Source organism: Chelonoidis abingdonii, chromosome 4, assembly GCF_003597395.2.
Source record: "Chelonoidis abingdonii isolate Lonesome George chromosome 4, CheloAbing_2.0, whole genome shotgun sequence".
NCBI lineage: Eukaryota > Metazoa > Chordata > Testudines > Testudinidae > Chelonoidis > Chelonoidis abingdonii.
The window spans coordinates 85379790-85400376 of record NC_133772.1 but is presented as its reverse complement, the minus strand read 5'-3'; the positions used below and the strand labels follow the sequence as shown (position 1 = coordinate 85400376).

The following is a 20587-nucleotide window of genomic DNA, read 5'->3' as shown; positions in this document are numbered from 1 at the left end:
TCCCACTTGACTGATTTAGTTGATATGGCACAAAAATTTGCAGTGCTGTTCTAGGTGTCAAGTACACATGTACACATAAAATGTACTGGATTTGGTCTGCACCGTATGGCCTGCAGTGTCAGTAACCAGATTGTGACACTTGGAGCCTCTAATCTGTGTCTTCCCCAGGCTCTAGACTGTAGGGATTGCCAACAAGCAAGAGCAACAGTAAAGACAAAATGGAAATAACCTCAGAGGATGAATCAGTGAGAAGAGAAGTTCAAGTAGACAGAGCTGTTGTACTCTGATTTGCCCCCTCCTCATAGTGGGAGTTCTCCATGTGTCTGGAACTGATGCAGGGCCAGAGGAAAAAGAAACACAGCTGGTGGCTGTCTCGCTAAAATGCTATCTGCCTTTCATATACTTTTCTTTTTGGTCTCTGCTGCAAATAGTCACCGGAGCCACTGAAGCATCTGTCGCCCAGCTACTCCCTACCCTGTTTTCTCTGTTTTCCTGGAAGACACCAGCAGGTCCCTTTGCCTTTCCTTTCCCTCCTTTCCCTTCCCATAGTGGTATTGCGCTGTCTAGTAAGTGTAAGAGAAACACTGGGTGATTGAGTGTGGCAGCAGACTAAGTGGAGACAGCACTGGAGGATAGTAAGGACAAGGGGATGGACAATGTCCACCACCAAAAATAAAGGCTACTCAGTGAATGGGGGTGGAGTTCTCGTCAGAAAAGTGGAGTACTGTCAGAAAAGTGAACATAAACTGCAGCAACTCTGTTACTGCCCTCGTAGAACATCTGCTTACTATGGTCAGTATAAGAAGAGGGGAGGAAGTCCCCATTAGTGTATTACAATGGAGTGACTTAATACGTCCAGCAGTTGGGGTGGTGGATATATGCCTAACCAAGGTTAAGGGAACAATGAGCTTATCTATAATGAAAGTGTCTCTTAAAGGTCAATTTGCTTTAGGCTCAAATGTTAATTTAGGGGTTGAGGGAGAAAGGGGTCTTTAAAAAAAGATAAAACAACAAAGAAGCAAAAAAACCAACCCTTAATGTGAATAGGAATGTGTTCAGAACTCTTTTTTTAATTACATGAACTTTTTTTACATATAAACACCTCCTTCTGATGGTGGTGTTCGTTGGTACACGTGGTACAACAGCGTTGTTAGTGCTGGAGAGACACACAATGAAACAGCTCTAATTAGTCCAAGTTCAGTGTCCAGTCTTAGTGATGTGCAAACAGTAAACAAAACCACCAATTATGAGAATTAAATTAAAAAATTATTTAAATGTGTAGTTTTTCTTAAATTAATAAATTTTTCAGAGCAAGAACTGTCTGTCTGTACAGTGCATAGCACAGTGGGGGCCCCAATCCTGATTGGAGCTTCTGGTGCTACTATTAGAGAAGTGAAAACATGAATCATCTTTAGCATTCAGAAAAGGACATTTTGAAGAATACTTACTTTGACAACTAGTGTTTGTTTTTTAAATAAAGTTTATCATTAAGCTTGTGGGATGGTATTACAGATAACAGTGAGGTTACAGAAAAAAGAAGAAGGAAAGAGAGAGAGAAAATCAGTTTAAAAATCAATACAATTTAACTGGATGCTTCCAAACCAAAAGGAATTAAACTTGAACTTTTCAACTTTTACCTCTGCAGTGAAATTGACCAACTGGAGATAATTATTCTGTGATTTTTCTGAAACCTTTTGTCCATGTGGTGAGAAGGAAGGAATGTGATGGGGAGAGCAAAGGATTTGGAGATCTCAGGAACAATTAATTCCAGTTGATCCATTTCATCAACAAAGGGCAAGGTGAATAGTTAACTTTAAAATCCTCCATGTTCACAGGGATGCTGCACCCTAGCATGAGTTGATAGGAATGACCTCTATATAATGAACATTTAAAAGGAAACAAATAAACCTCAGTTCATCTCTCTTGATAACATTATTGTGTAGATTTGTGTTAGAGCTCACAGACTCCGTCTTTAACGCCTGAAGAGACCATCGTGATCATCTAGTCCAGGGGTCCCCAACACGCTGCCCACAGGTGCCATGGCGCCCGGGGGGCATCTAAATGCGCCCGCGTCCTGGCCGGCAGTGGAGCATCCATTGAAATGCCACTGAATTTTGGCGGTGACGCCTCTCGATGACGTCACTTGAGCAGCTCAGCCCACCACACTCTGGGGTTTCGGCCACTGGCTCCTGCCAGCCGAGGTCTCAGCCCGCTGCCAGCCTTGGGGAAGGAACCCCAGGCCAGTAGCGGGCGCTGAGTGGAACCAGCGGTGGGACCCCGGTTGGCAGGCGCCGGTGGTGGAAACCCCAGAGAGGTGGCAGACTGAGCAGCTCAGCTCACCGCTGCTCTGGGCTTTTGGCTGCCAGCTCCTGCCAGCTGGGGTTCCTTCCCCAAGGGCAGCAGCGGGTGCTGAGTGGGACCAGCGGTGGGACCCTGGCTGGCAAGGGGCCAGCAGCGGGAACCCCAGAGTGGCAGCAGGCTGAGCGGCTCAGCCCGCCCCGCATGCCGTCAAAAATCGGCCCGTGTGCCACCTTTGGCATGCCTGCCGTAGGTTGCCAACCCCTGCTCTAATGTATCATAGTGAGCAACCATATCTCCCCTCAGCCTTTGTTTTGTTAGGCTCAACAAACCAAGCTTCTTGAGTCTCCTCTCATAAGATAGGTTTTCCATTCCTCTGATCATCCTAGTAGCCCTTCTCTGCACCCGTTCCAGTTTGAATTCATCTGTATCAACCATGGGAGACTAGAACTGTGCACACAGTATTCCAGATGATGTCTCACTAGTGTTTTGTATAATGATACTAACACTTCCCTGTCTCTGTTGGAAGTACCACACCTGATTCATCCTAGGATTGCATTAGGCTTTTTCACAGCCACATCACATTGGTGACTCATAGACTCAGGTCTTTCTATTCCTCTGTCACGTCCAACTGATATATCCCCTGCTTATAGCAACATTTCTTGCAGTTAGTCCCTAAAGGCATTCCCTTGCACTCTGCACTATTAAATTTCATCCCATTTCTATTATTCCAGTTTTCAAGGTCATCTTGTAGGATATTCCAATCCTCCTTCACAGTGGTGGATTAGCCACTGAGCTGACGGATCCCAGGTCCCCGGCCAATTGGGGGACTCCAGGGAAAAATGTGTCCTGACCCTGTGCCCTGACCCTGCTCCCCAGCACATTTTGGCTCATGGGGAGTGGACGGAGCGGCTTTTGCCCTGCGCTCTGGGTCCTGCCTCAGCAGCTGAATGCCACCTCTTGGATCCTACTCTTCTCCACGTTCAGATCCTTAAGTTCTTCAGTCCAGTCCACTTCTCTAACTACTTCCCTTAATTTTTTTTAAAGTTTACTCTTTTGAAATAAAAAATCCTACTTGCAGACCTATGTTTGTTTATCCTTCCATTTAGTGTAAACTGAATTAGCTTATGATCACTTGATCCAAAGTTGCCCTCTATAGCTGGTTCTTTTGTGCAGTTCTTGTTGCTTTCCAATACTAAATTTAAAATGGTGTCACCTCTTGTTGGTTTGGTGACTATTTGGTGGAGAAAACTTTCAGCCATCACATCGAGAAATATCTGGGCCCTGTTGTTATTAGTAGCACTTGTCCTTCAATCTATATCTTGGAAATTTAAGTCTTCCATAATCACACAATTCCTATGAATACTTATTTCATTAAAGGTCTCTTTCCATATCCAGTCAGGATCCTTTGGGCCTGTAGCATATCCCAAGCACTATCTCATTGGAGCTTCTGTTACCTTTCTTCCCCAAAATGCTTTTGGTCACCAACAGATTCTGTTTTCCCATTCCATCACTTCTAATTTCTTTATGGTATACCTTGTCATTAATGTGCAATGCTACTCCACTGCCTTTACCTTTTATTTCTGTCTTTCCTCAACATCACATACTGTTCAGTACCTGTACTCAAGTCATGACTACTATTCCACCATGTTTCTGTTATCCCTATAATACCTTGTTTCACTTCCTGCACCAGTAATTCTAGTTCCTCCGTTTGATTACCTTACGTTGGAGCTAGGTTTTTTGTTCTGTTTTCTGTCTTATGATGTGCTAGATCGAAACATTTAATTTTTAATTGTTTTGAAGTCAATTTAAACAAATTTAATGTAGATGCTGATTTAGGCAGGAAAACAAGGGGGAATTAACAGTTGGAAAGTCTGAACAAATCCTGCAAAAATGAGCTGCCATATCCCATGTCTTCCCCCTTTCACCCTCCCAGATACCTGGAAGGCAAGCATCCAGCTTCAACTGCTGTTACCATCTTGCTGAAAAGGTGGAAAGTCTGAAGTTGCTGTGTTCATTGATGTGGACATATGCTACTTACTCCCTGGCTCCCCTATGATAATGGCAATACCCAGACCTGAACAAGCCAGCATATGTGAAAGTTCAGGCTGAGCCTCCAGTAGCATAGTCAAATCTGTGCTTATCAAGAGTTCTGATGCAGAGCCGAATCTTTTGATGCACATTGTAATGTTCAGTCTTTTATCTTGAAACATTTTTCTCTAAGTTAAATATCTAACTGTACATATTAGGGAAAGCACCTACGTCTGAAATATTTTATTCTTGTTAAAGGGAACAACTTTTAACATGCTAACATTGGAAATGTTTATTTTATTTTTACAGTCAGTATAGTGCTTGAAAGGTGCCTGGCTTCAGTCTCTACAGAGGTCAGTCCTTTGTTTAATCACAGATCAGACACATCATGACCAGTAGCAGAATAAGCTTCTCCCAGATTGCCCTGTCAAAGTGTCTCAACCCTGAGCTGGAGGGACAGCTTTGAAAGGGGAGAGTGGAGTTCAGTCTCTATCACTTCACTCCTTGGCCTCCCTGCTGAGTATGTGAACCAGGCCAGTAATGAACTCCAGCCATCTTTGGATTTACTCCTGTAGTAGGTAGACTAGTTTCAGAACTCATATGTCATACTTGTGATCTATGGAATTCTTCTCTCTTTCCTCCCTGCAGGAGCTGCGCACATGGGAGGAGGAGCTGACCCGTGCTGCAGTGCAGCAGAAGAACCATGAGGAGCTGCTGCGGCGGCGGGAGCAGGAGTTGGCGGAGCGTGAGATTGACATCCTAGAAAGGGAGCTCAACATCATCATCCACCAGCTGTGCCAGGAGAAGCCTCAGGTGAAGAAGCGCATAGGCAAGTTCAAGAAGAACCGTCTGAAGTTGAAAGATGGCAATCGCATTAGCCTCCCTTCAGGTCAGTGATGCTGTAGTGCCGGGTTATAGAGGGTCCTCTTGTGCCAAATGAGTTTCTGTTAAATGTAGCTCCTTTGTGCCTGCAATCATAGAAGGTCCCATTGATGGTCACAAGATGTGCCTTAAGAAATCCCAACCTCTTTGGCATCAAGAAATTAAAGATCAGTGGTTATAGGGAAAAACATAGGAAATGGTAACAATAGGATGCACTATGAATAACATTGTCCAAAGGGTAAGGATGTGGTTAAAGAGGGATGTTGAATGTTTGAGTGTTTGTAGCACACATCACTAGTCTGCAGCTTGTATCAGGAAATTGACTTTAAAGCAAAATATTAATTTTAACTACCAATGCAACATTTATTTCAACAATACCCCAAATGCCCACTTTCATTGAAGGCAGTACCTGAAAGTGGTGGAAGTGTCTACTCTGGAGTCTTCTTATTGTTAAATAAAGCTTATGTAGGTATATTTGATATCAGAACAGCAACCATAGTCCATTACACTGCTGTAAAGTGGTGTGGGAAATGACCGTGGGACTCTGAGAGTCATGTTGGGTAGCTAAGGGAAGATTGAGGACTACAGCACTCAACTTTTCAGCACCATTTAGCTCATAAATACAGAATTAGATTGCTGCTTCGTTCCCTCAAGACTGGATGGAAAATGTCACTTGGTTGGCCAACAATTGGGGAAGTAGGTGGGAGAATGAGGATGGCTGCCAATTGAGCAGTGAGTCCATTGTGATAAGAGTGGGTACTGAATGTGCAAATTGCTTGGGGAGTCCCGTCAGTTTGGAAAACAGAAAGCTGCATGTGTTTGATTATATAATTCACCCAGAGTTGACAGCCTTGTTATAGATGGTTCTTAACATGTACTGCACTGTTAACTCTCTCTCCGCAGGGAGACTGAGAGTTGGGGGGAGAGATGGTGGTAGATTATATTTTTGATAAAAACAACCATCTTTAATAAGATTGTAAACATTTGTTTCATGAATTTTTGCTTGCCCCATAAGTCTCTTTGGGAAATGAGATGAAAAGGTTTCTACCAGAAAAATTATTCAGGTGCGTATGGGTAGGAATGTCAGTCCCCAACTGGACACCCTTATATGCGGCTCCTTTGCAGTTGTATGTCCAGATGCAAAGCACTAATGTTCAGGCTGCGTTAGGTGTGTGTGCAAATTGGGGGTTTATGTGCCTGCAAAAGATGCACTGAAACACTGGTGCCATTCTGCAAAGGTACCAGAAAGAATTAATAATCTTCCTTGTTGTGTCTCATGAATGAGTATTTTAATTGTGATTGTCTTTTTTTAAACAGATTTCCAGCACAAATTCACTGTGCAAGCATCTCCAACCATGGACAAAAGGAAAAGCTTGATCAGTAGTTGTTCTAGTCCTCCTGCAAGTCCTACAGTCATTCCCAGACTCAGGGCCATACAGTGTAAGGAGCTTGCTATAACATTGAACTTGGGAAGAATATAATATGTCTAGCAGGTGCTGCAGTGGGGTGTTGAGTCTTGTTTAGGAAAGGCCTATAAACGTTCCTGAATGAAGTCTAACTGTGAGGAGTAGGTGGGGAATGTTCCTTCTCCCAGAAGTTGAACCTCACTTGTTTGTGTTTCTGGGCACTTGCTGATTGATTGTATTGGAAGTATATTTCTCGGGAATACAGCCTGCTTGCCATAACTGAATGTATGGGATATATTTGGAAGTTCAGAATGTATTTTTGAAGTGGATCAGTTAAATAGGCTGAAAGAGAACTGTGTGGCAAAGGAATGGAAATTGTTTGGTAAATACATTTCAAGAAAAATGAAAGCAATTGGTGTGGGTATGTAGCCGTGTCATGACAAGCAGTGGAGACCTTATAGGGGACACAAGTACATCTTGAAGAGCAATATGAAGGTAGTGTTGCCTAGTGATTAGTGTGGGTCTCAGCACCATGAGAGTTGGATTTCTATTCTCTTGTTGGCAGTTTTAGAAGAGAACCCAAGGATTAAATAGGCTATGAAGGCCTCTCAGGGTGCTCTTTCCAGCTCAGGGTTGAGGCATGATAAAGGAGGATTACACAGCCATTGCCTTTGGCAAACTTCCTTTGGGTTTGTATTCTATTCCCTACTTTGCCACAGATTTCCTATGAGACCCCTAGGCAAGCTACTTAACCTCTGTGCCAGTTTCTCCATCTCTAAAGTAAGGATTAAAACAAATCTCTCTGTGTCATGTGGGTGTTGTGTGGCTAAATTGTTTGATGTTGGTGAGCACCTCACACTCTTCAGGTGGTTGGTTAAGTAGTGTTAATACATTTCCTTCAGGGTCTGTAGCATTGTGCCTTGCATCTCTTTTCACCAGTGCTGCAGAGTGCTACATTGCCACTGAAGAGGGGCAGGCAGCATTTTGTGTTTTTCCTGCCCCACATGCCCATCCTTTCTCTCCCCCCCCATTTATTGGTTTCCGTAGTGACACCTGGCGAAAGCAGCAAAGCATGGGGATGCAACTCAGTCCTACAGAAGGAGGAAGGAGAGGAGGAAGAGAAGAGAAGCCAGAAGAAGAAAGGGCGTACCTGGGGACCAAGTTCTCTTTGTCATAAGGAGTTAGCTGCAGGAGAAGATGAGTAAGAACAAACAGGGAGGGTCTTGGCGGGAAGTGTGAGTGGCCAAAGTTTTCTGAACTTTAAAGCTGCTTATGAACACTTGGTTCTCAGAAGGGCTGCCTGGTAAAACTCCAGCTCTGTCCTGCAGATCTGCCACAATTTTCAGCTGAAATAATTATTTATCCATTGTCTCACAAACATTAAAGATAGAAGAAACAGGTAAAGTCTCATCTAATCCATCCTGAGGTCCAGTGCAGCATTGTTTTCAGCGTGCTTTCCAGTACTTCGTCCAGGGTAGATTTAAAGGGGTAGGGTTTTTCCATTTTGCTTAGGAGACTATTGCACAACTAATAACTCTCAGATATTAGGTGTCTTTTCCTGATATTCAGTCTCAATTTTCTGTAGCTCAGTATCCTCCAGCTTCTAATTATATCCTCTTTGGACTACCCTGAAATATTCTTCTCTATCCTTCATATTTATACCCTTCGAATACATATTTTTCTTCTCTTGTGTAGTATTATTAAGCTGGGACTAGAGGAGCCAGATAGATATTTTTTCAGCCTTTTTAAAAAGTATGTGTATACTTGTTGTGCCAAGTCTGCTGCTGTTGATTTCTATTCTGTGGTTCCAGTCTTACATGAAGACTGTATACCAGGATTCAAACCTCAGCATTTTTGTGATGGTACTTAAAAGATTAGTATTTATTTTTAATGATATGATTAAAAAATCTGAGGTGACTTGATGCCTTATAGGTTTGAAGGCTGGATATAGAGCCTTTCACACCTAGGTTGCTAGTCTGGATGCAGCCCAGATTTGCAGAGGAAAAAAAGTCTGATAGCTGGTCAGTAGCCTATCTGAAATGAGTCTGGTGTCTGTTAGTTTGCCAAATTCCTGGAAGACATGAGTCCATATAACAAACCTGCCCACCAAAATTGACATTGATTGCCCGCCCGCAGAAAAGCCAAGGATTGAATGGTCCATGGAAATTCAATTACAATCGCCCTTAAATGGTGGTCTTTCTAGCCCAGGCTTTTGAGGCATATTAGCAGGACAATGTGGAGAGAGCTTGCAAGGCCACTACTCAAGCTATATCTGTTCTGTAGATAACTCTTGAAAATGAATGCTTTTATTTATCACATAGTCCCATGCCTTTCACCAGCATTACAATTAACAGGAGGAGGAAAAAATGTTGATGGTAGAAAAATAGTTCTGCCTTGAAGTCCAGAAGCCTTTGGTTGGAACTCTGAGAGAGTTAGAACTCTAATTTAGTTGGTGTTGGCCCTGCTTTGAGCAGGGGATTGGACTAGATGACCTCCCGAGGTCTCTTACAATTCTAATATTCTATGATTCTAAAACCTCTTCATCTCTTCCACTTCTCCTCTCCAAAACAACAGCTGGAAAGTGTGAAGCATCTATTGTGCACAGGGAGCTAGGAGGATGGGATTTGCCAGTTTCCTAAGAGTGGTTGAAATTAACTTAATCCTGTTCCCTGCAAAACTGAGGTGTTATCTCTGTAATTGACTGTTCATCTCTTACAGAGGAACTCAGTAAGGTCACAGCATTGTACAAAGCAGCATCTGGAACATGGTGACTATTTTGCTGAATGGCCAATGCAGTGAATATATGATGAGCCCTTGCTGCTCATTGAAATCGTGCCAGACTGAGAGGCTCTTCAAAGCAGACAGAGCTGCAATAAGCTGCAGTCATTCTAAGGCACGCTGCCCACTTTTATTTTATTTTTGGTTAGTTAAAGGTAAATTTTAAGGCTCACTCACTAAAGTGCCAGACATAGGTAAAAAATCCCCTTGCAAGCTTTTTGCACAGAGCTGTGCCAGTGCTCTTTAATCCTGGCTAACAACATTCTTGTCATTTCAGTTGTCTACATAGCTCTCTGCCAAGGCATCTTGAATCCTTATTTCCTTTATCCTTTGCCATGTCTTTTTTCCAACAGGGATTTAAAAAAAAAAATTACAGTAACAAGTTGATAAATTGGAGAGGGTTCAGGGAAGAGCCATGAGAATGATTAAAGGATTAAAAGACTCGTATTATAGTGGTAAACTCAAGGAGCTCAATCTGTTTAGCTTAACAAAGAGAAGGTTATGGAATGACTTGATTACCATATAAGTACTTACATGGTGAACAAATATTTGATAATGAGGTCTTCAATTTATCAGTGAAAGATATAACACAATCCAATGGCTAGAAGCTGAAGCTAGACAAATTCGGAGGAGGGGAGGGAATAAATTTTTAACAGTGAGAGTGGTAACCATTGGAACAGTTTACTACGGGTCGTGGTGGATTCTCAGTCACTGGCAATTTTTAAATCAAGATTGGATGTTTTTCTAAAAGAGATCCTCTAGGAATTTTTTCAGACAAGTTCTGTGTGCTTTGTTTTACCAAAGGTCAGACTAGATCAGTGATTCTTAAACTTATTTGATTTGGGCCCACCTTCTGTGTGTCTGTAGTCCTTTATACTCCCTGCGCCGCCCCTACCCCCCCCACAAATACATTTACCATCACCCAGCTCTCAAGGCAGAGTGGAGAGCCACAGCTGCTCACTGGTGCTCAGCTCTGAAGGCAGCGCCATGCCAGCAGCAGCAGAGAAGTAAGGGTGGCAATGTGATAAGTGATATTCATCAATATCACTTTTCACAGCAGACTTAATGCCTCGTTGCCACTCTTACTTCTGCTCTGCTGCTGCCACCCCAGGGCTGACAGCTGGAGCCCTGCCACCTCCGGGTGAGGGATTGGGTGGGAGGAAGGAGGAGAGCCCAGGCTGCCTCCCTGTAAGGGATTGGTGCGGGGAGCACCCAAGCCTGGGCTGCCTCCCAGTCAGAGACTGAGGGGAGGGGAAGGAGAGCCTGAGCCTGGGTGGTGAGACTCTGACTGTCCCTTTTATCCCCACCTCCCAGGGGTGCATGTTCCTTTTGCACGAGCCCTAGCTACCTGGGGCTGATAGCCAGAACTCCTGGATGGGGGGGAACCTGCACTGTAAATTCAGGTTTATATAAAGCCAGTCACTGAAAAATGACAGTGATTATTTTTATCCTTTTAAAGCTTGTCTATGAACTGCAGAGAGATGCATACCTGATAACAGGCTGATATGCTGAACTGGCAGGGGCTGATTAAGGCTGAACATAACTTGGAACAGTGTCATGACATTTACATTGTGACTTTGTGATATTTACTTTAGGGTGTGTGATGGAAACCCTTAGTCTTCTAATTCTGAGCCCCACTAGCCCTAGTAGACCTCAAGTCAGCTGCTAGAGTGACCTGGCCTCAGCCTGCTATTGTGACATGGGAGATTTTTGTTCTGCCTAGGGATAGACACTTTCAGGTTTTCATACCAGCAGTTGGGTTGTTAGTGTTTGTGTGATTTTAATGTTCTTTTGGACTGAAGGTGACATTTATGGATTTATGGTAGCTATAGGCCCTTGAGCTGTGATCCCTTTCAGATCTCGCAAGCCAAGCAGGACATAACCTGATCAATACATAGATGAGGGACTTTCAAAGAAAATGCATTTGCTGCAAAAAGTGGTGTTGGAAATTCAGTAGCAGACATGCTCTCCTGCGTCAGTACTGTACCAATGCCCCAGCTTGGTGTTTAAAGGACAATGTACTGTTGGAGACTCTCTTTCAGATGAGACATTATTAAGGATCCCATTACACGTTTGGCAATTTACTGACCAAATGAGATCTAATCAACTCACAGGCTAAAGAAGGAGCTTGTAGGAATTCCCAAGGAGAGGGATAACAGGTTTTCTAGTAGGAAGGGAAGCTGAGGAGGACGAATGTAGTTACTTCATATATTTATGTTATGAGAAAGAATACCTTATCAGCTTTCCCACCCAAACTGAAAAAATCTAAACCGAGCCCTGTCCCCTCCAAAAAAAAAAAAAAAAAAAAAAGTGCTGGGGTGGGGGTAAAGTAGGTTGTTTGCCTGCTAGTACTGTTCCAGAGGTGACATGCTTTAGCAAGTGAAATATATATGTTGAACTGCTTTCAAGCACACCCTAGTGGTGTATATGTTGTGCAGCAGTCTTGTTATTGGGCCTGCAGGGACTGTGGGTAGCAATGTTTGTAATTTGGGTGGGAGTGAAATGGTAAAAGAATGTAAGCATGAGGTGAAAGTAATAATTAGTCAACTTCAGCAAAGTCTTGGAATTATTCTGATCACTCCTAGTCTTCATATTCAAAGTAAGGCTCACTTTCATGCCAATGAATCTTCGACCTCTGCTTTTTTATGAAGGAAGCTGTGCCTAGAAGGAGGCATAGAGAAGCAGATGAAGTTGATGTCGTGCTGTGCCACAAAGGTCAGCCCAGAACCACCCCTGTAATCTTCAGGGATATCAGGACGAAGGTGAAGGCTAGACTGACAATAGTTGTGCATTATTCACTGTTTTGCTGTTTACCGTCTGTATACATTGAGAACCTAGTACATACCCTTCCAACTCCACGGAGGAAGACTCCATACTGATTGTCTATATACCTTATAAAAGAGCTTGGCATTTACCCTTGGGGTGAGCATAGTGCCCGCTCTTCTTTTTGCTTGCATTGACCATCTATCCATTCCTTAATGTCTCCTCTGTGTTTGTTTATCCAGGTATATATATAGATGGGATGATTAAATATAACTAAAGCTACCAGGTTGTTTTATCACATAGTTGCAGCACATCTTGGGATGAATAAATCATGATATAGAATTTTGTCCTTGTATAGGTCACCCCATCGATCACACTCTTGTTGCTAGGTCATAGGGATGCCTTCCATTGGGACATAAGATCAACATTGCGCTGACTGGGTTCAAACTCATGGCAGGATATTGCACACACTCTAGTGGGAATGATTAATGTGGAAGAATGATAATATCTCAAGACCGATGAGAACAGAATGTTTTTAATGTTATTTAAAACTATGCCCCTAAATTGGAAATAATATTTGTGGTTCTAAGATATTATAACAGTCATTACCCAACTGATCATGTGCAAAATCAAGTATAGTCTTTGCAATTTTGCTACAAAAAGATAGTCCTCTGTCCAGTGAGCTACAGGAGCACCTTAATTAAAAAGAGAGTAAAGGAAATCCATACCCACATAATGAAATCTGTAATAATAATACTTTGAGATCCAGATCCTAGGTGAAAGGCACTAAAAAGTGCAGAGTGCCTCCAGTAATGAATTAAATTTCATGAGAACCCCGGAAGGAGGTCAGTATCATTCCCATTTTATAGATTTGTGAAACAAGCACAGGAGAATTGTATGATTTCCCCAAGATCACACAAGTCAACAACACAGGTAGGAATATAACCCAGATCTCCTGATCTGCACGCTCATTCTCTGACCATTAAACGTGCTCTTTCCCAGCCCATTGAGATCATGTGTGCACATATACAGTGAGATTGCTGACCTTGACTTATCGGCATGGTTAGATCGCCTCTCTCTCAGCTTCTGACTCTCTTAGCTGGGTCTTAGCTCTTCACCTAAGCTGTGAAATGTATAAGTTTAGGAGTTTGAAGGGAGTCACTTCAAATCTGCAAGTCCAGATAGTACAGGACAGTTAATGGGTGCTGATATCCTTGCTGATGTGCCAAAAAGTTGCACCACTGAAAGTTCTGACATTCGCAGTGGCTTGACAGTGGCCCTAGGAAGTAAACAATGTGATGGTAACAAGCTTGTGTGGATGGAAAGTAAAGATCCATCTGGGCTACAAAAAGTTTGGCTGCAGATCCTAACTCCCCTAAAGTTTGAGTTTGCATTAGAGCTTTTAGTTCTGGCCCATATTTAGAAGAAAATGAATGATAGTCATACACTAGATGGCTGCATTGACTGTTGGGTCTGTAGTATAATCATTCCAAGGTGCACTGGTGTTACACATGTGACTATTACCACTGTTAACTGGTTTCTCTAAAATTGTTTTTTGGAAAGGGTTAAATATACAAGGCATGACCTTGGCACATCCCATTCCCTGCAGTGATTTTCAGATTTCATTATTGCTTTGTGTTTTATACTGAAATATTCTTGGAGATTAATTTTCTTTGCTCACTATATATTATTGCACCTGCCTTAAAATGCGAGTTGTAACATTTTGGTAAAAGAACTGAGTTTTGCGTAGTTTCTTTATCTTCTATAATTGCCTCTGCATGTTCTGTTTAAAATGGTATTTTGTAAAGTCTTGCACCCCCACACATCATTGACTCTCAGCGGACATCCCTGTGCTTGCCACGTTGTAGTATAGTAGGAGAGATGCCTTTTCATTTTTTTTCTTTAGTGGTGGAAACATGTCATTGTTGCAAAATGTCTTACTTCAGGAGGCCATGAGCTCTATGTGGAGATGAATTGGCCCAGGTTTGCAGTCCTAAACGGAATAGTATTTGGAAACATAGGGGAGAAGAGTCATAAGAGAGGCCATACTGTGTCAGACCAGTGGTCCATCTAGTTTAGTATCCTGTCTTCTGACAGTGATCAGTGCCAGATGCTTAAGAGGGAGTGAACAGAACCAATTTTTCAAGTGATCCATCGCCTGTCTCAGATTCTAGCAGTCAGAGGATCAGGAATGCCTAGAGCATGAGGTTGAATCCTTGATTATCTTAGATTCATCAATGGCTATTAGCCATCCTCTATTAACTTATTTAATTATTTTTTGAACTCAGTTATATTAGTCTTGTGTAATACATATTTTTCCCTGTCTTTTCCTCCTCCAGCCTGAAGTCTCTGGTAGATGAATACAAACAATGGTCATCTAGTACCCCAAACCTAGGGAAGGTCCAGAGAACTATATCTGCCTTGCCAGGATTCACCAGCCTAGCAGAGATGGGTAAGGGCAGACCATGTACTTTATTTCACGCACGTGCACACATCCTTGAGTGAGCAATTCTATTCATCTAAGGCATCTAACTCTGATGTCTTCACTTTGGTGTCTCACTATTTCCCCTTAATTTCCACAAGGAATGCCCTTTCTTAACTCGTCTTTTGGATTTTCTGTGTGTTCATTCCCCTCCTATCTCTCCGCTCTCACTCTGCAGCTCACCAGTTCTTACCCAAAACGTCTCAAAACCACTGTCCAGCTCTCTGTTCTCTTTGGTAGCGCAGCATTCCTTAGAAACTTTGTGGTCTTGTTAATAATGCTGTTGGAAAAGGATATATGGGTGCTGCAATATAGGGATAGATCACTTACGGGAAATACTGTGGGAGTGGTTCTTGTCTCCTTTCCTACCTTTCTATTCATGTCCTTATCATGTGTAAATATACTGCAGCTGGGAAGGCTGACAAGCTCTTTTCAGAAAGCTACTCTTGGTCAGCCAGTAGGGGTCATAGCTGAACATGTGATTTATCTGTTCTCCACCTTTTCAGTGCTCCCCGCCTGCACCAGCTTTGAGAGCTGGATTCACATCCACAAGGGCCAGCTTTTTGTGCAGTCTTGGATTACCTAGCTTGGACAAAAGTGCCTATTCACATTTGACTATGGTTAAACAGTTAGTGCTTAGATTAAGGCATTTCCTCCTTTGCATGCTTTGTGAAGCTTAATCCATCATGTTTGTAAGGCACGTTGTGATTCTCTGGTGAAAATGTTATGCCAACACAAAGTATTTTTCATTTGCTTTGCAGAGGATGAAGACAGTGAGTGTGTTAATGGAGACGAAGTGCACCCTTCACCTGGGCGCACCCCTTCATACCTCTGCATTCCTTTTCAGAAGAGTGGAGACTTGGATGGCCCACCCAGTGATGCCAATGAGGAGTCCACCCCTATGAATTCTGCTACAAGCACCCCTCAGCTCACGCCCACCAATAGCCTTAAGCGGGGTGGCTCTCAGCATAAGCAGTGGGAGATTGCCTTGCTTGGTTGCGGAGCAGTGCTGGCTGCTGCAGGCCTGGGCTTTGATCTGCTGGAGGCAGGCAAGTGCCAGTTGCTGACCCAGGATGAGCTGGAACCACCCAAGGAGGAGAAGAAGAAGCGTGATAGTATTTTCCAGCGATCTGGGCGCCCACGCAGAAGCACCAGCCCACCTTCCCGGAAGCTCTTCAAGAAAGAGGACCCCCTGTTGCTGCTGGGCGAGCCATCCACCTCACTGACCCTCCTCTCCCTGTCTTCCATTTCTGAATGTAACTCCACCCGCTCCCTGCTGCGCTCAGACAGTGATGAGATTGTGGTGTATGAGATGCCCATCAGCCCTGTGACTGTCAAGGCTCCCTTGCCAGTAGTTACCAACCCGCTGGTCAATGTACGCATTGAGAGGTTCAAGCAGGACCCCAACCAATCCCTGACTCCCACACATGTGACTCTCTCTTCCCATGCCCAGCAAAGGGGGCACAGGCGAACCCCTTCTGATGGGGCCATCAAAGCGGCTGGACTGGTTGCCAGTGGGTGCTCTCCCAATGGGTGCCCTTCCAGTAACTCTTTAACTGGTGCACTGGGCTCAGGTAAGTTTCTCCTTCTCCTCTTTCTCAGTCTTCAGAATGAAGGCCAGGCAGTTGGTGCAGTGGTTCTCCTATCCCTCCCTCTTGTGCCTTTGTTCATTGAGAGAATGAGTACTCTGTGTTTATATAGTCCCTAGCACAATGGTCTGTGGCAGAGGCTCCTAGGCATTACCTTATACAAATAATAAATAAAATAATACTCTAATCCAACAGTTCTCAAACTGTGGGTTGGGACCCCAAAGTGGGTCATTACTCTGTTTTAATGGGGTCACCAGGGCTGGCTTAGACTTGCTCGGGCACAGGGCTGAAACCAAAACCCAAGCCCCACTGCCCAGGGCCGAAGCCAAAACCTGAGGGCTTCAGCCCTGGCTGGCGGGGCTCAGGTTACAGGCCCCTTGTCTAGGGCTGAAATCCTGGGGCTTTGGCTTTGCTGCCCCCCCCCCCCCCCCCCCAGCCTTGGGCAGCGGAGCTCAAGCAGACTCTGGCTTCGGTTCCCCCTCCTGGAGTTGTGTGTTGTTTTTGTTGTCAGAAGGGGGTTGTGGTGCAATGAAGTTTGAGAACCCCCTGCTCTAATCAGTTCAGGCCTGGTGTCACCATTGATTCACTGTGCAACTTTGGGCAAGTCACATAACCTCTCTGTCTCTGTTTCCTCATCAAAGGGTATTGTGAGGCTTACTACATTGGTTTCTTAGACAGAAGGCATTATCCGAGTATAACGTCACTTCCGTTGTTCGGTTCTGAGAATTCCACCTTCACACTTCACCCTTTCTTAAGTTCCCCTTATGCATTCAAGGCACCTCCTATTCTGAAAGCCAACAAGAAATGGACCTGAGGCCTTCTGGACTGAGCCGGTGCCACTTTTTGTTCATTGGCAAGAGGGTTCATGTTGGGGAGTACAAAGTGTGCTCTGCCGCCAAACCTTTACCAGAGACTGAGCCTCTACAACATCCAAAATTCCTTACCAGTATAGGGGGAGAAACACTGGAATTGTTCTCTCATCTAAGTGGCTGTAGCAACTTAGAACAACTGCAGCCTGCCCGGACAGTGGCCTATTGTATCAGGGTCTGTAGTGAGATACAAGTTAACATAGTCATTTATGCTTTTAAAAATAGCTTTAGTGAAAATTTAAAACTTCATTTATTGAACAATAAATTCTGCTTTGGAATTCTTCACCATATACAAATTCATAGGATGAGACATTGTGCTTATTGGTGTATATTCTATTAAAATACATTAAATGAACATTAAGATGATAGAGTGAAGCGTCCCAGAGCCACTGAATGACTAGATTAAGGTTTCCTACTCGAGCTTTAAGTGATCTGATCATATAGCACTGGAGCAGCTGTGTCTCACTAGTGCATCCAGAATAGTCCAGGAGCCAGTGGACCAGTCTCTTATCTCAAATCAATACAACAGGGCTATAGACTTCTTCATTGTTTGGAAAACTATATTTGTCCCCTTTTAATCATTTGTCCACACTGGAACTTCTATTCCCAAATCAATGTTTCCTATATTTATTAATGCAATACCAAAATTTTCTGGGGGAAAGGTCAAAGCTCCCCCAAGCTCCCAGTGGTCTACCTCACATAGTGTTTCAGATGAAAACTGAGGGGTTCTGAATTTTGGATATATTACCTTATTTTTGCACTTGCCTTTAGTGTATCTGGGCATTAAAGTCAGATGCCTTAAATAACTCCAACTTAACTGATGTGTCTTTTTTTTTCTCTCTTTCTCTTTTTTGATAGGTGTATTAAAAACTCCCAGCCCAAGCCGAGATCCAAATGAGGTCCCTCGCCTGCCAGACCCCAGCCTTGTCTTTCCTCCAACCCCAAGACGCTGGAATGCACAGCAGGACTCCACACTGGAAAGACCCAAGACCTTGGAGTTCTTGCCAAGGCCACGCCCTTCAGCCAATCGGCAGCGGCTTGATCCCTGGTGGTTTGTGTCACCCAGCCAAGCCAGGGGTGAATCCTCTGCCAACAGTTCAAGTACTGACACCCCAAGCAATCTGGACTCCTGCTTTGCTAGTAGCAGCAGCACCGTAGAGGAGAGGGCAGGACTTACTGCTCTGCTTCCTTTCCAGGTGGGTGTTCCTGTAGAGGAGCGGATGCTATTGGATATAGATGTTGAGGGGCAGAGCCAGGACCGCACGGTTCCGCTATGCAGAACTGAACTTAAAGCAACCAAACCTGCAGTGTATGAACTGAAACCAGAGTTCTGGTCTTAGCATGAAATCCATTAGGGGGCAGTAAGCCTCTTTAGAGTCAATCATACTACTTGCACTGAGAATGCACTTTGAAGACAGATAAAATGGAGGGATGCTACTGAGATCGCATAATGGTGCTGCCTCTATTGAAAATGTGTTGTCTGGCTGCCTGATTTTTATCTGCAGTTGGATGTAACTGGGCAACTCAAAGCTGCTGACTTCTGCTGTGGGGATTTTCTGTAGTCTTCCTTATCTTGTCGTTGCAGCTTGAAACGACAATAAGCAAAAATGATCATATCAAAGTCTCTATATTTGACCTCACAGAGCTTGACAAATGTTGTATATTGATATATATCCCAGTATTAACCTGGATCCTGAGATCCCAAGTATTACACTATATCAGGCACTGGTGTTTGGTGTTTTCCCAAGGCTGTCCAAATGGGAGAAATAGCAAATATTTGGAGATTTGCGTCACTGAATCTCATTCTTACAGCAGGGTTGGTCTGGCATCTACCCGCTACTCCAGCAGAAGCACCTGGCCCACACGTGCATGGATTTTAATCTCTAATAAATTCTTTGTTAAATGTTCCTCAAATGCAGTTTTCATCTGGAAATCTGACACATTCCATCTAATCAAATCTATCTAATTTATATAATATAGTGTAGTCCCTTTGTACGAGTGGACCTGTGGTTAGAACAGTAATTCACTCTTCTGTTGAGTTCTGTTTGACCTCAGATGCAGGCTCTCCACACTGATGATGTATAACAAAACCATCAGCATTAGGAACCAGACAGTATGTTTGGCTTGCAGAAAGAACTCAATGTATTCATTAGTGAGGTTCTTCCTCACCCTGTCAATGCTAGGAAAATCAGGTATGTAATCCTAATGTCCTGCTTCCATCAAAATCCGTGGGAGCCAGATCTCGCACTGAGGCCTCATATCATGTAGAAAACATGTATTTGGATTAAGCTAAAGTCCTAACCAGTTCCATTCTTTATCCTATCCTGTTCCTACTCCTAGATCTTTTATCCTGGGTTAATGTCTTTCCTACTTTAATCTCTTTTTTTCTTCCCTTTTGTCAGTAGCTGGGATGCTCCAAATCTCCAGTAGAGATCTTAGATACAATTCACTAGGTGCTAGGAAGCTAAGAGCCAATTGGAAGAGCACAAATCCCCATTGCTACTTTTGACCACATGTTGCCAAATGGAGAAATCTCAGATCAGTCCCAGTATTCAATGTAATAATGGATTAGTGTGTCGTTGTAACCAATCATTCTTGAGAAGGGGAAGGTGGGCAATGTAAATTCATTATGGGAAAACCACCGTTCAGGTAAATATATTAGTTCTTTGGCATCTGAATAATTCATGTGCCAGTTGCCAAGCAAGGGAAGGGAAAGTGCGTGACTGGAATTTCACTTGAGTTGTCCAAGAAATAATGGCAAAATACTGGGGTAAAAGGTGTTAAGGTTTAAAAATAGTTAATGGCAAATGTTGGAATCTGCGATAATAGCAGCAAATAGAGTGGTGCTAAGAGAAAATATATTTACATCTGAGAAACTCCACTCTTCTTAAAAACTGCTATCTAGGAATTGAATTGAATAAATAACATTTTCAAAGTAACTCCCACATTTGTCTTTGTGGATCTCTTCTACTTTTGTTTCTTTTCTTACCCTGTCCCATCAGTTCATTCTCTTTTCTGTTACTTTAGTTCACAAAGTGAGATGCTGAATTAGGAAATAAAAAAACTCTCTTGGGCCCTTATAATATATTGCCTTGAAGATTTTGATTGTCCTTTGTTCTCCATGTTCATCGTGTACAACCAGAACAACCAAAACCTAAGAACCACAGGTCTCTTTTGATAAATCTCTGGTAAACTGAAAAACTTTATTGGAGAGATGACCTTTATGTAAGAAACCAGAATGTCAATAGTTGCAGCCTCTTCCCAGACCAGCTAGATGATCCTGCTCTGCCATCAAAGAGATCCCATGCCATCTCCCTGAGTTCCACATCAGTAGTACAATATTATTTTTCTTAGGGTATTTTTTCTCAGTATACTGTTGTTGCCTCAGGTGGTTGCTGTGTATGGGACAGGGAGTCTCAGTGTATAGTTTCTTTTGTCCTACTGAATGTGGCATTGGATTGATTTGTGAGCTGCATACAACAAATGCTG

General features: G+C 43.3%; 1 protein-coding gene across 1 annotated transcript in view; it reads left to right on the top strand.

The window, feature by feature from the left end:
• The window catches only part of MAP3K9 (mitogen-activated protein kinase kinase kinase 9), a 63710-nt gene extending 43669 nt beyond the window's left edge, over positions 1-20041 (top strand). The window contains exons 7-12 of the mRNA XM_075065849.1: positions 4978-5218; positions 6529-6651; positions 7665-7818; positions 14498-14610; positions 15402-16214; positions 17957-20041. Coding sequence (XP_074921950.1) covers positions 4978-5218; positions 6529-6651; positions 7665-7818; positions 14498-14610; positions 15402-16214; positions 17957-18438 — 1926 coding nt within the window. The 3' untranslated portion in view covers positions 18439-20041. The remainder of the gene's footprint in view (positions 1-4977; positions 5219-6528; positions 6652-7664; positions 7819-14497; positions 14611-15401; positions 16215-17956) is intronic.
• Positions 20042-20587: the final 546 nt, after the last annotated feature.